Here is a 16,969-nt window from a genome sequence, read left to right as displayed (position 1 = left end):
CGCAGGTCTGTCATTGAATGGCCAGACAGGTTAAAGTGTTCTCCCACTGGTTTTTGAGTATTATGATTCCTGATGTCAGATTTGTGTCCATTAATTCTTTTGCGTAGAGACTGTCCGGTTTGGCCAATGTACATGGCAGAGGGGCATTGCTGGCACATGATGGCATATATCACATTGGTAGATGTGCAGGTGAACGAGCCCCTGATGGTATGGCTGATGTGATTAGGCCCTGTGATGATGTCACTTGAATAGATATGTGGACAGAGTTGGCATCGGGCTTTGTTACAAGGATAGGTTCCTGGGTCAGTGTTTTTGTTCAGTGATGTGTGGTTGCTGGTGAGTATTTGCTTTAGGTTGGGGGGTTGTCTGTAAGCGAGGACAGGTCTGTCTCCCAAGATCTGTGAGAGTAAAGGATCATCTTTCAGGATAGGTTGTAGATCTCTGATGATGCGCTGGAGAGGTTTTAGTTGGGGGCTGAAGGTGACAGCTAGTGGTGTTCTGTTATTTTCTTTGTTGGGCCTGTCTTGTAGGAGGTGACTTCTGGGTACTCGTCTGGCTCTGTCAATCTGTTTTTTCACTTCAGCAGGTGGGTATTGAATAAGGACTGGGAATGGCTGAGCCATTACAAACATTGAATCTATCTCCCCTTGTAAGTATTCTCACACTTCTTATCAAACTGTCTGTACTGAGCTATCTTGATTATCACTTCAAAAGTTTTTTTCTCTTACTTAATTGGCCTCTCAGAGTTGGTAAGACAACTCCCACCTGTTCATGCTCTCTGTATGTGTGTATATATATCTCCTCAATATATGTTTCACTCTATATGCATCCGAAGAAGTGGGCTGTAGCCCACAAAAGCTTATGCTCTAATAAATTTGTTAGTCTCTAAGGTGCCCCAAGTACTCCTGTTCTTTTTGCAGATACAGACTAACATGGCTGCTACTCTGAAACCAGCATAACACACAGTAACATACACGGACACTGTGGGAGTTTGAAGCTTGTTAGGAGCTTTTTCTTTCTTAATGTCAGTTAACAGAACTTACTGGTATAATGCATCACAAAAAGGCAACTACCAACACAATCAACTTTGTTGGGATCCTTTCTGTATCCTTTTATCCTATACCCCAAAGTAATAAAACTCAAAAGCAAGAGGAATGAAGTTCTAGGAATTACTGTGCAAGAACTCTGCAAAGGTCTGTTTCCCATTAACTTACAAACTGTAAGCATTGTAAAGACAGATGGTTTTTGCTCGAAGAGACAGATGGATTGAAATTGGACATTTGGAGGGGAAAAGTTGCACACGTGTATCCAAGAGGAATACAGTAGAACCTCAGAGTTACGAACTGACCAGTCAATCACACACCTCATTTGGAACCAGAAGTATGCAATCAGGCAGCAGCAGAGATGGGGAAAAAAAGGCAAATACAGTACTGGTGTTAAACATAAACTACTAAAAATATAAATGGAAAGCAGCATTTGTCTTCTGCGTAGTGCAGTTTCAAAGCTGTATTAAGTCAATGTTCAGCTGTAAATTTTTGAAAGAACAACCATAACGTTTTGTTCAGAGTTACAAACATTTCAGTGTTACAAACAACCTCCATCCCCTATGTGTTTGTAACTTTGAGGTTCTACTGTAGTTCACTATCACTACTGTCTGTTTGAATTTTGCATACATTAAATTTTATTAATTTACAGCTGCATTAAGTTATACCCCACTAATAATGTATGGGCTTCCTTTGCAGTTTACTCCTGGGGGAATTCTGTACCCAGGCGCAATGCAGAATTTTGCAGAAATTAACATTATGCACACAGAATTTCATTTCCCCCACAGAAATGGGCCACAGTGCTGCTACCCACCACTAGGGGTCACTGGACTCGGTAGAGCCCAGCTCACACATAGAAGACACTGCTGGGGAGAGGCGGTGGGAGCTAGAGGGTTCCTGGCAGCTGCAGTGCTCAGCATGCTCTGAGGGAAGGACAGGGTGGCACGCAGGAAACTCTGTGCAAGCCTGGGACCAAGCATCAGGCTGTTTCTCCCTCTGGATTCCTGGGCTCTGCGGGGGAGGGGGACTGGTTTCTGGGCTGGGGCAGCCCCATGGTTGGGCTCTGGGGAGGAAGGGGTTTGGGTGTTTTGGCTGGGGGGAACCCCACAGGTGGGCTCTGGGGGGGGAGGGGTTATGGGTGTCTGGTCCCCCAGCTGGGCTCGGGTGGTGAAGGGGGCAGAGAAACAGGAACTGGGTTGTCATAGGGGTTTCTTTAACTCTCTACTCCCAAGGGAATTTTTGTGTGCGTCTGTATTGTTACAGACATACTTCCTGACAAGTATTTTGAAATAAATTACCAAAATAATTGAAACAGACTGTGATTATGTAGTGTTATTTTGACAAATAAAATTTGCATAATTTTAAAATATTGTGCACAGAATTTTTCATTTTTTAGCACAGAATGCCCCCAGGAGTAGCAGTTTGGAAGACTCATTCCTGCAATTCATTGACAACAATGAATGCAGACTTGGGGCTGGATCCCCAAAACCCTCTTCAGGCTGATCCTGTATTGATGCAGATGTTGGACCTGTGAAAAGCCATCTTAGTCACCAACAAGTGGGTTGGGGAGGTTGTTGATGGAGGTTCTTCCTCCCACCTTTAAATCCACGTATCATTGCTTTGCTGACTGGGGAGAGAATCTGAGGCTACCAACTGACTGTTCTATTGGTTATCAGAAAGTACTCTGACTACTTAGAAGGGTGGCAATTGGAAAGAATAGAAAATTCAGCAAGGAGACTGCCCCACCCCTGCTGATTAGGGGAGACTGGGACGCCAATGACTGCCCAACCAATAAGAGAGGGAAGCCCACTAGAGCCTGATGGATGGCTCTCCTGGGACCTCTTCCCTGTTCCTGTGGCTGGCAAACTGAAACACAATCTCTCCCAAAGCCTCTTCCAAAGACCCAAATGGGAGGAATTTGGGGGAAGGAGGACAGATATGTTTAACTATTACTCAACTGTTGTCCCTCTTTTTAAATCCCAGAAGATGAAACCTACTTTGTTTTATTTAAACATCAAAAATAATAAGCCATTTTCTAGTTTGAATAAACAGAATAAAATATTTAGGGTTTTTTCAATGAAGTTCTGGGTAAAAGTAAAGTTATCAACAAAAGCTATAAGCCACACCGTTGCATTATCTGCATATGCCATGTTTTACAGAAAAAAGTATTTTAGAGATGTTTCACCGTTTCGGGTTTAAAAAAATACTGTCTTTTTTAATCTCTTCACCATAAAGCTAGGCTCTTTTATTATCATGAGTTGAAACATACAGGATTTGGAGGAAGAGAAAAATCATATCTACTAGATTTTTTTTAAGTCACTACAAATGTCTTAAAAATTTCTCTCCTTGCATAACACATTTTACGATTTAACAGTTCACTATCTTGGAAATGCCAAGGCTAAATGTTCAACTTTACCTTCTGTTTCTTATGCTCATGCACAATGCTGCAAAGTCTAGGCCAAGGGTGGCCAACCTGAGCCTGAGAAGGAGCCAGAATTTACCAACGTACAGTAACTCCTCATTTAACGTCTTCCTGCTTAACCTTGTTTCAAAGTTACGTTGCTGCTCGATTAGGGAACATGCGCGTTAAAGTTGTGCAATGCTCCCTTATAATAACGTCGTTTAGCTGCCTGCAAGATTCTGTGGAAGAGCAGAGACTTTACAAGAGAGCATTGCACAAGTTCCTCTTCTCCGCCTCCCCCCCCCCCCCGAGCTTCCCCCACTGCCAAACAGCTGTTTGGCAGCACTTAGGACTTTCTGGGAGGGAGGGGGAGGAGCGGGGAAGGGCTGCATCTCCACTTCTCCCCCTCCCTCCCAGAAAGTCCTAAGCGCTGCCAAACAGCTGTTTGGCGGCGCTTAGGACTTTCTGGGAGGGAGGGATGGGGAGGAGTGGAGACGCGGCGCTTCCCCGCTCCTGCCCCTCCCTCCCAGAAAGTCCTAAGTGCCGCCAAACAGCTGTTTGGCAGCGCTTAGGACTTTGGGGTGGGGTGGAGTAGAGGAGCGGGGATGTGGCGAGCTCTGGAGAGGAGGTGGAGTGGGGGTGGGAAGAGGTGGGCCTGGAGTGGAACAGGGACAGGAAGAGGTGGGCCTGGAGCATCCCCCGGCAAAGTCGGCTCCTGTTCTTCTCCGGGGAAGCTGCCGCTGCTGCTGCGAAGGTGCTTCCTAGCGTCCTTGCCTGCAGCGGCTGTGCCTGTGTGAGGTAAGCCGGGGCACTTCCCAACCACAGTACAGTACAGTACTGTACAGTACATAATACCTTTTGTCTGCCCCCAAAAAATTTCCTTGGACCCTAACCCCCCGCACTTACATTAAATCTTATGGGAAAATTGGATTCGTTTAACATTGTTTCACTTAACATTGTAGTTATGTTCCTGAAAAATGCAACTTTAAGTGAAGAGTTACTGTACATTGCCAAAGAGCCACAGTAATACGTCAGCAGCCCCCCATCAACTTCCCCTCCCCGCTCCCAGCACCTCCAACCTACAGGCAGCCCCGTGGATCAGTGCCTCTCCCTCCCTCACTCCCTGCACCTCCCGATCAGCTGTTTTGTGGCGTGCAGGAGGCTCGGGGGGGGAGGGGAGAGGAGCGAGGGCATGGCAGGCTCAGGGGAGGGGGTGGAAGCAGTGGAGTGGGGGCAGGGCCTGTGGCAGAGCCAGGGGTTGAGCAGCGAGCACCCCCCAGCACATTGGAAAGTTGGCACCTGTAGCTCTAGCCCCAGAGTCGCTGCCTATACAAGGAGCCACATATTAACTTCTGAAGAGCCGCATGTGGCTCCGGAGCCACAGGCTGGCCATCCCTGGTCTAGGCTGTAAACACTGCATGGAGGGGAATGTTTACTTGTGTTTTTTTTAAAGTTACCCACTGAGTTTTAAAAAAATTGAGAAACATTTCTATTTGTCTTAAGTTTCGCAAAGTTTTATTTAGAGACACCAACACCCCCAAAACAAACAAACAAAAAAACCCTCTACAGCTGGAGACAGATGGGACCGAAAGTGCCTTATAAATTATATTTAACATTAATATTCCAATTCAGAGGTTCTCAAACTGATATCTGTAGAATGGTGGCTGTTCGCAGGGTCTGCTTTTCTCCTTGATTCCAGATGATAAACTGCATTAGAGAGACAGCTAAACTACATTTAATACTTTCCTAATATTACTCTTCCACATAAGCAATTGCACAAATTGATACTCAAGTGTTATGTGGGATGAAGGATAGGTCATGAAGGATAGGACAAGAAGTCCACAAGAACCTCTTTAAGATGAGGTATCTACCCACTATGAAAAAGTTTGAGAGCCCCTGTTCCACCTTGTACAGGATTTTCAATGACATATGGCAACAGCTTAGAATGTATGATGAATTTCTCATTTGTTATGTCATACTGAAGTCAAAGTCGGGATGCAGAACAGATAATAAAAAAATCAGGCCAGAAACCTCATCATTTTTGGGACTAGGGCTTGCAATACATCCTCCATGAACTGGACACTATGTAAATTGCTTAGATAAGTCCCTCTAAAACAATCAACTTTGACAGCTTTATATATGTCAATCACAAGATTTGTGGGTTAACTTGTACCCGGGGTACAGAACACCTTGCACATGGAGGACCTGATTCTGCTCTCGCTTACGCCAATGTGAATCAAAAACAACCTAACAAAGTCACAACAGTGTAAAGCCAGTGAAAGTTAGAGGAGAATGGCTCAAACTGACCAAATGGTTTTGTGTAGAAGCAGCTCACATCTGGGAGCATCTGATTTGATAGTTTAAAAGTGGCACTGCATATGCATACTCTTTGTAGAAATTGAATAAATTGCCTGTTTGTTGAGCTTAAGCTATGCAGCTTTTAAAAAAAATTCATATCTCATAACTACTGCTATCATACTACCTCAGGCTTCAAGTTGTTTACAGTTACAAGATACTCACCTGCGACCTCTACTTCCTCCACGAGTATTTACAGGTCTCTCCATTTCAGAGTCATTCTCATTCTCATCTGCTTCATCTGATTCATCTTCATTATCATCAGAATGCAGATCTTTCATTATAGACCTCAAGGGACCTGACCAACAGAAATGACAAAACAGGCACAAATCAACAATTGGAATTCAAATTCACTTTGCAATGTTCCAGACACATCAGCCTATTATACAGTTTTACAGAGGAAAAAAAATCCAAAGAGTTAGAGGTGGGGGGAAGACTTTTAAGCATTAAACAAATGAAGTAATGCACTAGAGGCTTATGATGCAAACACTTGCACATGAATCATTTACTCACGTAAGCAGTCCTGTTGATTTCAATGGGCTTACTCATAACAGTAAAGTGACCCATGTGTCTAAGTGTTTACAGGACTGGGCCCCCTGGAATGTAGCTTAAGCAAAATATTTTCACACCAAATATTCCCCATTGCATGTTTTAATTTAAGAAAAATTGAGTGTTCTATTTTTTATTATTATAAATGAGATACTTATAAGCTGCTAGCCTTCCCCCCTTCTCTCTTTCTCAAAGGTTATTCTCTATCAATAAAGTTCTACAGAGACATATTAGTAATACTACATTTGTTAGGTTAATCCATGTATTGAAAAGCAGAGTGTAATAAATCATTCTGATTGTAACTTGTTCTGACCAAGGCAGTCTTTGTCTGCCTGTTTTTGATCTATTTAGATAAAGCTGTTCCTTTTATTTCAAGGTCAATTTCAGGTCAAGCAAGCACTTTGCTAGCATTCATATGTAAGAAGCATGTCAATCCCATTCAACACTGTCCTATCTTTTCTCTTGAATTAATTTGAGGTGCTCAGCCTGGTTCTCCCTAAGACTCTATAAAAATTAACTTAGGCTTTAGTTCTTTCATTTTACCTTTTATTTATTCTGCTATAAAAGGTGGTTAGGCAAAGCTGCATGTTTAACATATCTGCGAAATATAAAAGAGGACAGCTGCTTAAAAGGAGCATGGGTAAGGGTCAGCTTGGGAGGCTGAAGGAAATGAATCAGACCACAGAGAGTTTGATTCCTTATCACATCATATTCGAGGACATAGAGGGCATCCAGGAATGGCAGGAGTAGTGGTGGCAGTAGTTTATTATTACATTTCTATACTGGCAATAGTTTATTATTATTATTACGTTTTTAAGGTGCCTTCAACACAAGAATCTCAAAGTACTTTGCTATCATTAATAAATTAACCCTCACAATACTCTTGTAACGTAGTTAAAGTTCAGTCACAGTTTCAGGACCATGCTTTAACAATGAGACTATACTTCCCCTAGGTAGGGGACTGTGATGTAAATTATTTCAATTCTGACACGGATCACACCAGAGGCACCCAGAGTGTCTTTGTCCAGTGTTAACAGTGCTTACAGTTTTAAGGCCTATATTTAAAATGGTTTACAAGTAAGGCTGTGCAAGGTTTGTTTAAGTTAGCATGGTTTGGGCAAATGGAATTCAGTGGGTTCTGTTCTGTATTTGCATACCCTGAGGTCTGCTTGGAGCCAAGCCGATAACATGGGGCTGATGGGCATATGCCTAGTGCATCAGACATGGGCACAGACCACAGGATAGGCAATTCTAATAGCGACAGACTGCCAGCTGAGACACTGCAGAGGCCGGCAGTGAGCTGAGGCCGCTAATCAGGAGAGGACTCCCATCCTTGGCTTCTAATAAGTGTATGTGGAGGATAGTGGTGAATTCCTTCCCCTGCCCCTAGCCAGGGAAGAAGGTCACCTGCAGCACTACCATGCGGACACGAAACAGATTGATCAGTTCTGGTCTGCTAGAAGAGATTCCTTTGGCCAACTGCCTTCTTGCCTGTTGCTCTGTGTGGGGAATGAATGGCAGAGGGACAGGACAGTAGAAGAGAATGAGTGAAAGAGTTAAAGAAGGGAATTAAGGAGAAATTATGAGAAAGAGGCTTCATTTGAAGAGAGATAGAAAGAAGGAAGGAGAAATTAAGGGGGAGGAGGAAGACAAGAGAAAGACTGGGAAACAGAACAAAAGACAACATAAGTGATAGAGGAAGAGAGGGAAAAAGGGAAGTATCAACATTCAAAAACGAAGCAATAACAGACAGACATAGGATGGAAGCAGTTGAAAGGTGGATAAGGAACTGGTTAAAGGGGAGACAACAACAGGTCAGACTGAAAGGGGAACTGTCAGTCTGGAGGGGGATTACTAGTGGAGTTCCTCAGGGATTGGTTTTGGGATCACATTTATTTAACATTTTAATTACTAACCTTGGCACAAAAAGCAAGTGTGCTCTAATAAAATTTGTGGATGACACAAAGTTGGGAGGTATTGCCAATATGAAGGAGGAACGGAATATCATACAAGAAGATCTGGATGACCTTGTAAACTGGAGTAATAGAAATGGGATGAAATTTAATAGTGCAAAGTGCAAGGTCATGCACTTAGGGACTAACAACAAGAATTTTTGCTATAAGCTGGGGACTTATCAGTTGGAAGCCACAGAAGAGGAGACAGACCTGGGTGTATTGGTTGATCATAGGATGACTATGAGCCGTCAATGTGATGCAGCTGTAAAAAAGTTTAATGCAGTCCCAGGATACACCAGGTGAGGTATTTCTGGTAGAGACAGGGAAGTGTTAGTACCATTATACAAGGCACTGGTGAGACCTCATCTGGAATACTGTCTGCACTTCTGGTCTCCCGTGTTTAAGAAAGATGAATTCAAACTGGAACAGGTGCAGAAAAGGGCTACTAGGATGATCCGAGGAATGGAAAACCTACCTTATGAGAGGAGACTAAAAGAGCTTGGCTTGTTTAGCTTAACCAAAAGAAGGCTGAGGGGAGATATGATTGCTCTCTATAAATACATCAAAGAGATAATACCAGGGAGGGAGAGGAGGTGTTTAAGTTAAGTGACAATGTGAACACAGGAACAAATGGATATAAACTGGCCATCAAAAAGTTTAGGCTTGAAATCAGGCAAAGGTTTCTAACCATTAGAGGAGTGAAGTTCTGCCTTCCAAGGGGAGCAGTGGGGGCAAAAATCTAACTAGCTTCAAGACTGAGCTTGATAAGTTTATGTAGGGGATGGTATAATGGCATATGTCCCATTGGTGATGGCCAGTAGCAAAAATTCCCAATGGCTGGAGATGGGACACTAGATGGGGAGGGCTCTGAGTTACTACAGAGAATTCTTTCTGCCTGGTGGGTCTTGCCCACATGCTCAAGGTCTAACTGATCACCATCATTGGGGTCAGAAAGGAATTCCCTCCCTGGTTAGATTGGCAGACATCCTCAGGGTTGTTCACCCTCCTCTGCAGCATGGGGCACGGGTTACTTGCAGGTTTAAACTAGTGTAAATGGTGAATTATCTCTAAATCATGATTTGAGGACAGTAACTCAGCCAGAGGTTAAGGGTCTAATTTCAGGAGTGGGTGGGTGAGGTTCTGGGGCATGCAATGTGCAGGAGGTCAGACTAGATTATCACAATGGCCCCTTCTGACCTTAGAGTCTATAAGAAGGAGGAAAGGAACAAAGAGGAAGAACAAAAACAAGAGGGGCAACAGTAGATTAAAATATTGTATTCAAATTTAACAATATAATGTACAAATATTTAATCTCACACACAGGGCAGCATTAAAAACCAACATTTACCAGTTAAAGTGCTTGGAGGTACCATAATTATCTCTTATTTTGGCAGAGGACTGTAGGCCACTCTAAATATCTTGCCCCTCCTTTACCCTATTTGGCCTCACCAGTCCTTCTTAGAGTTTTGTGTTAGTTTGAACCCAACGTGAAGCAAAAAATGAAACCAGTGAGTTCTCCTCACCTGCCCCACACAGTCTGCTTCCCTAACAAGCCCAAGCTACCCCTTTACCTTTAAGTGTTGTCTTCTCTGTACATGCAACTATATGTACCCAAGTATGCAGCAGAGGGGCATCTTATCTGCTACGCCTCTGGATGTCTTCTGGGGGAAATTAGATGGCCCTCTCTTTGGCCCTTCACAGGGCAGCCAGTTGGCTTACTCCTCTCTCCTATGTAGAAAGCCCTCCCACAGCAGACACACAGACATGCATCCACCAGAGGCACAAGACAGACTGCCACACCATATCCCATCCTCCATCCCCAATACACAGACGCTTACACAATAGCAGACTGGAAGATGCATTCACTTAACAGGAAAGTCCCAGAACAGAGGAGCATCTATTGGCACTTACTGCTGTGCCCACACACCTAGCAGTGTTGGTGGTGGGAGGGGGAGAAAGAAGGGCTGCCACTTATTCTGCAAAAGGTTCAGAACTGGAAAATCTGTGCAACGTCCCACGTAAAGCTCAGGAGATGAAAGGGGCCAAACTGCGCCCTCTAAAGATATTAGGAGGAGAGGAAAGTGATAGATCACCAGGTTCCCTCCTTGAAAAGACATCAAAGAGGTAAGGAAAACGTCCACGGCTGTTGGTGGGGTAATGGGGCAGCCCATATACATCACCACTAAGGTTTTCGTGAATACTGGTGGGATTCAGTATAAAAGATTTTGCACAGCCTTAGTTACAAGCCAAGTGCCTGAAGCTAGGGATGCAACAACAGCCTATTTTTTTCCTTGCTTTCTTGGTCTAAAGATAGTTATAACGCACTGGAAACATTGCTGTCAGAATACAGAGCCAATCAGTAATGGTCACCTTCATAAAAACCTGACAGATATGCATTCTGTTTAGATTTTCTTTTTAAACAGAATCCTCTCTCTGGGGTACTAATCTATTCCATTTTAAAGAAAAAAAATAAATCTGAGGAATATAAATGCATACACTGAAACAAATTCAATTTTAATCAGTCAAAAGCTTCCTGCTTTAAAAAAAACCAAGCTGATCAAGAACATATCAGTTGTACAATTTGACAAAGTCAAGGAAAAAAGCCAAACAGGAACTAAGTGGTTTAATAGCTCTTATGAATCTCAATTGATTTATATAAAAACTGGTTTGGCAGGCTCTCCTGGCGGAAACTTACATTTCTTTACTGAGTTCTGAGGGAGCCAAAATTATTAGCCAGAAAAATCTAAATGTGTCCTTAAAGACTAACAATAACGTTCTCTATGTCAGATTATTTTTAAAAGTAAATATATCATTTTGGAAGTTTAAGGGCCTAACCCCTTGAGTTGCTAAGTGCTATCCAACTCTTAATAAATTCACTGTGTGTGTGCATGAGCACGCAAGGGCAGCAAAGAGTAGACAGAAATGCTCAGCAACTCATTGGATTGGACTCTTGTCTCATGATTCTTCAAAGGGATCCACAGATACAGACCCTTATTCCCTACATGAAGTCCAATTAACTTCTGTGGGGCTCCATGCAGGAATAAGGATCTACTGATCCTTCTGCAAGATTACGACTGCAAGATCTTTAGGATCTAGCATCTGTAAAGTATCTAGCACGTTTCTTGGTGCTATGTAACAAATAAATAACCACCCTCTTCTGAATGAAAATATACATTTTTCTCTTTCTGCTTCTTACATGTTATAATCATGTTCACATACACCTTGAAGAAAAAGGATGAAGCAGAACAGAGGCTAATTCACTACTTCAGACTGTGAAAAAGACAGAAGAAAAGTGGTAATGAGATGCCATCAATCATGTTACTGGTTGGCCCCTTCATTCCACACTTTTCTCAATTTCTTTTCCTTGTTTGGTACCTTGTTGTCTGCTGTTCTGAGATGGTGTAAAACTGGAGCTGGAACTTGAGCTTGAACTGGCAGGACTAGGCTGTTCAGACTTAAAAAAACAAACACAAACACACAGTTGTAAATACATTTGCTCCAAACTTTAACAACAAAAGAGCACAGTTTACTGCTTCATGCACTTCTCTGCAAGGAAAAATGCCACTAAACAGGATGATATTCACAATGATAATTATTTCCTGACCATTTCATGGAGTCAGAGAGCCAGAAGGTGTACAAATTACTATGCATACAAAACATACACACTGTTGCAGGTCATATGCAAAAGCTTTGTTTCACAAAACCAATACTCTATACAATAAGCTACCCATGCCCTATTTTGAAAAGTTATACAACACATGGGTTTAAATGACTTTATAATGCAACAGACCTAAAGATATAATGCAGGCTTGTCCAACTGTAGTTGCAATGTTTTCCTAATAAATCATGACTAGGACTCTAGGAGGCAGAAGGGACCCAAGTAAAGCAGGCTAGATGACAAACAGAAAAAGCCTAGGACAATTTCTCTTTTACCATCACCAAGGGATATATTATGTATAAATAAATATATTTTTCTGCTCCCATTGGGTTTCTCCTGAGCACAACACTTTTCCCTTATGGAAAAATCCCACAGACTTTAATAAGGATTGAACTAAAAGGTTTAATTTTTCTAAAAGGTATAGATTTCAATAGAACACCTTTCTAAAGAATTGTTAAAACCAACTTTTAGCATTCAATAGAGAATCATAACTTTGCAACAGAATTCTATAGAGAGTATATAATTTTCTATTAGTTCTATAAATGGCTTAGAATATTTTCTGTAGAACCTTATCAGTTTCATCCATATTAAAATCTATACATTTTTTGCCATAATGGTATACGAGTCTTCTATTGAGTCCTCATGCCTGTTTACCACCATTTTGCAACCACCCCGACCTGACCTCTCCCCGCACAACTTTCTGTGACTTCTTGTCTCAATGCCTAAAAATATAAGAGCAAGCAAGCAAGCAAGCATCCGAAACAAATACAAGACAGCAGAGAAAGCTAAAGGAGAGGCTAAAATCCTCCAACATGGAGAGAAAAATGCCCCACTGAAAGTATGATAACTTGGATTGAGAATTGGAATTTTAAACCCTATTATTAAAAACAAAACCTCCCCAGTCTTTAAGCTTTATGTAACTGCATCATTATGATGTGTTACCCAGGTTAAAAGAGAAATCTTCCAACTCTTTTTGGCTATATACTTTCCTCTCTGATTAATATCGCACTAAATCCTTGTCAAAAATAACAGCAATAATATCTAGCCATTGTAAAGCTCAGAGCTAACTTGCACTTTTATGCATACAGCTTACATAAGCCCAACAGTTGTCTTTTTGTCATAAATCAATCTATTGTTGCCCTTCGTACTGAGAAAGCAGATTTACAGCCTTTTACCATCTTTTCTCACAATCAAAAAGATGCCTGTTTGGGCAACAGAACATTTCTCTTTTTCCGATAATGTTTGAGAAAAAAGTAACATCTGTTCCTCTCAAATGAATGACAACTAGAGTTCTCAGTTAGACAACTGAAATACAAACTTTGGGCCTGATCCTCCATAAACTTACAAACTTTATTTGAGTAAGTCAAGTCAGTGCAGAAGTGTTCGAGAACTAAATGGGACTATTCATATGAGTAGAATTACTCATGCATGGGTAAGTGATCACAGAATCAGACCTGTAGATATACAGCCCCACACCCACTCCCCCCAAATAAGAACTGTTGAAAGAAGGACTCAGTCCCGAAGTGGCATTAAAATACTATTTTCCCTTTTTCTAAAATGCCTGGCAAGCCATACAAATATTAAAATGAAGGTCTTTAACTACATAGTATGATCTAACAATACAAACCGAACATTTTGGTCCAAGACTACATCAATAAGGAACAAAAACGGTCAATACAAATGGTAAAGATATCAAGTATCAGGGGGTAGCCGTGTTAGTCTGTATCCACAAAAACAACAAGGAGTCCAGTGGCACCTTAAAGACTAACAGATTTATTTGGGCATAAGCTTTCGTGGGTAAAAAACCCACTTCTTCAGATGATATCAACATTTTCAAAACAAATTTTAGCCTCTTGCCTAGAGTGGCTTCACAAGTTACTCTAAGGGTTTCCTTTATCTGTCAATTTCTGCTTTTGACAACAAAATTACTTGCTGACAACTGGTTTCAACAGGTTGCCATATGTGTTGTATATTTTTGTCAGCTACTATAATTTTCACACAGAAATTGTAACTTATATGAACTCAACTGCAAATTCTAAGCTTCCATTTTAAATCAGATCCCAGTCGCATACCAATATTTGATTTATAATATTTTTAAAATCTGTAAACCCTGGCAAAAACGTGTCACATACCTTTAGGTATGTTTAAGGACTCTAAAAGTTCACTGTTTTCATTTTCGGCTAACACCACACTAATGATTACTTAAGGTAAAAGGCTAACCCTACTAACACTACCAGACATAATGCTTACCACTGCCAACAGTTCCATTGACTATAATGGAACTGCTTGTAGTGGCAAATACTATTGCCATCAGTAAGTGACTAGAGAATCAGGCCTCAGGAGCAAACAGATGTGTGGTTTGTAAATTCACTTTAATACTCTTCTCGTGTTAAGAGATACAATATTACTCTGCTACAATCAAAATTATGCCACATCATAAAATAGTTTTGAGAAATCTTAAACTGTAGGAACAAGGAAAAGCCACTGAGTATAAGATGTCTTAACACACACTTGTCTTGTCCTTTTAAATGTTTCTTAATGCCACCTTGAGCTCATTAACATTCTTTGCTTCATCTGCCCTCTCTAGTCACTTATTCCATGAGAGAGAGTATCATAAATGTTGAATATTAACTTCTGGAAACTAAAAAGTTAGCTTTAAGGGTTTTGAAAAATCCCAGAGTGTCGAGGAGAAAGAGTTGCTTTTAACATAAAAATGAATATTATTTGCAGGAAAAGTTTGCATTGTAGACAAAACTGAAAATATGTCTTCCATGCATGAATATGGATTCGTGTCTAGTGGGCTGACACTTTTTGTTACCAGAGTCTCTCTTTTGTCACTTAAGCAACGCTTTTTGACAGTTTTACAGGCTGTTATCCCAAGGACCTTGGTATTTATGGCCTTTATTCACATGGGCTCTCTGCTCTTATCTACTGGTTACTAATCACCAAATAGATTTTTTTTTTTATGGGTCTGAAATTAGCTTAAAGGATGTCCTTCAACAATGGAAGCCCAGGACAGTACCGGCAAACAGGTTCCCTGATACGTGCTTTTCCTGTTTTACTAGTTTTCTCTTCCTGCAGACAAGCTAATGAGGATTCAGACCCAAACTGTTCATTAGTGCAATGACCCTATATGATTTATTACATGCTTAGCCAGTCTTTCCCCTTCCCCCTCAACTTCTCTCATACTGATGCACAGGGGACACTGGCTCCATTATTAGAGCTGGTTGAAAAATTCTGCATTTTTAAACTTTTTGCAAAGGTTTTTATGAAATGTGTCCCTTTTTTCAACCACCTCTAAATCTTTCTTTCTGTTTAAAAGAAGTACAATATCAATTTATTTCTGATCTACAGAGGACATTTCAGGCAAACTCACCTATTAACATTATACAGCACAGGCTTGTGAAATAAACCACCTTTGAGAATTTTCTGTCAAGGTTTCATTGTCGCATTGGATTTGTAGAAATACTAGTTTATAAAATACACTATAGATATACAATAAAATCTCTGTTTCTTTACAAGATAGGGAACAATTACAGTTAGTGTTGTTGGGTTTGGGGTTTTTTTGCCTTTGTTTTAATTTTTATAAAAAGTAGATTTTGGTTTACGTATAATGATCTAAAAAGATTTGCGTTGTCCTTGTACTATGAATGTTAAAACATGTACCTACTTAAAATAGTATATAGATTAATATTACTTCCTTGATAATTTCTTTAGCAGTTAGTTCAGAGGTGGGCAAACTATGGCCCGCGGGCCACATCCGGCCCGTGGGACCGTCCTGCCCAGCGCCTGAGCTCCCGGCCGGGAAGGCTAGCCCCTGGCCCCTCCCCTGCTGTCCCTCCTCCCCCGCAGCCACGCAGGCCGCGCTCTGGGCAGTGGGGTTGCGCGCTCCAACTGACCAGCGCGGCAGTGTGTCTGGCTCCAGCTGGGCGGCGCGGCTGCCAAACATGCTACTCTGAGCGGCTTGGTAAGGAGGCCGAGGGGTTGGATAAGGGACGGGCGATCCCAGGGGGCAGTCTGGGGACAGGGAGTGGTTAGATGGGGCGGAGGTTCTGGGGAGCGGTCGGGGGACAGGGGGTTGGATAAGCGTGGGAGTCCCGGGGGGGGCCTGTCAGGGGGCAGGGGTGTGGATAGGGGTCAGAGCAGTCAGGGGACAAGGAGCGGGGGGATTGGATGGGTCGGAGGTTCTGAGGGGGGCAGTCAGGGGGTGGGAAGTGGGAGAGGTGGATAGGGGGTGGGGGCCGGCTGTTTGGGGAGTCACAGCTTTCCCTACCCTGCCCTCCATACAATGCGGCCCTCGGGCCAAAAAGTTTGCCCACCCCTGAATTAGCTTCTCAGGAAGACAGTACTTCAAGAAATTGTTTTCGGACATGTAATTTTCTCTTCTGCCAGACTCTCTTTAACAAAGAATTTTTGGGGGTGGGGGAGGGCAGCTGGGGGGAATATCGTTTACTACTTCCTAGGGTAAACTGCTATAAATCAGCATTTTTATGTATTTTTTTTTCATATTTGCTAACAGTCCTGATGTAGGCAGGATAATCCCATCTTTTTGCTTTCTGGACTGCATCATCATCATCATCAGGGACTGAATTTTTATCTGTTCTTCTCACTTTTGGCTTCTAAATACCACTGCACATGGGTAATCAAATTCAGCTCTCCTTCTGCTCCTATACTGACTATCTCAGGGGTAGGCAACCTTTCAGAAGTGGTGTGCCGAGTCTTCATTTATTCACTCTAATTTAAGGTTTCGCGTGCCGGTAATACATTTAAACATTTTTAGAAGGTCTCTTTCTATAAGTCTATATTATATAACTAAACTATTGTATGTAAAGTAAACAAGGTTTTCAAAATGTTTAAGAAGCGTCATTTAAAATTAAATTAAAATGCTGATCTTACGCCACCAGCCTGCTCAGCTCGCTGCCAGCCTGGGGTTCTGTTCACCTAGGCCGGCAGTGGGCTGAGTAGGGCCTGCGGCCGGGACCCCAGACCTGGGGGTGGGTGTTTCAGG

At 42.1% G+C, this 16,969-nt stretch overlaps 1 protein-coding gene across 2 annotated transcripts in view; it reads right to left on the bottom strand.

Moving 5' to 3' along the window:
- Positions 1-16,969, bottom strand: part of MLLT3 (MLLT3 super elongation complex subunit) — a 224,070-nt gene that overhangs the window by 18,531 nt on the left and 188,570 nt on the right. For both annotated transcript variants that reach the window (XM_065406709.1, XM_065406708.1), the window contains 2 exons: positions 11,679-11,757; positions 5,965-6,097 (listed from right to left, as the gene is read on the bottom strand). In XM_065406709.1, coding sequence (XP_065262781.1) covers positions 5,965-6,097; positions 11,679-11,757 — 212 coding nt within the window. The remainder of the gene's footprint in view (positions 1-5,964; positions 6,098-11,678; positions 11,758-16,969) is intronic.

The sequence above is a fragment of the Emys orbicularis genome, chromosome 6 (assembly GCF_028017835.1).
Source record: "Emys orbicularis isolate rEmyOrb1 chromosome 6, rEmyOrb1.hap1, whole genome shotgun sequence".
NCBI lineage: Eukaryota > Metazoa > Chordata > Testudines > Emydidae > Emys > Emys orbicularis.
Note: the sequence above shows the minus strand (reverse complement) of the source record. Positions and strands in the feature narration are given on the sequence as shown.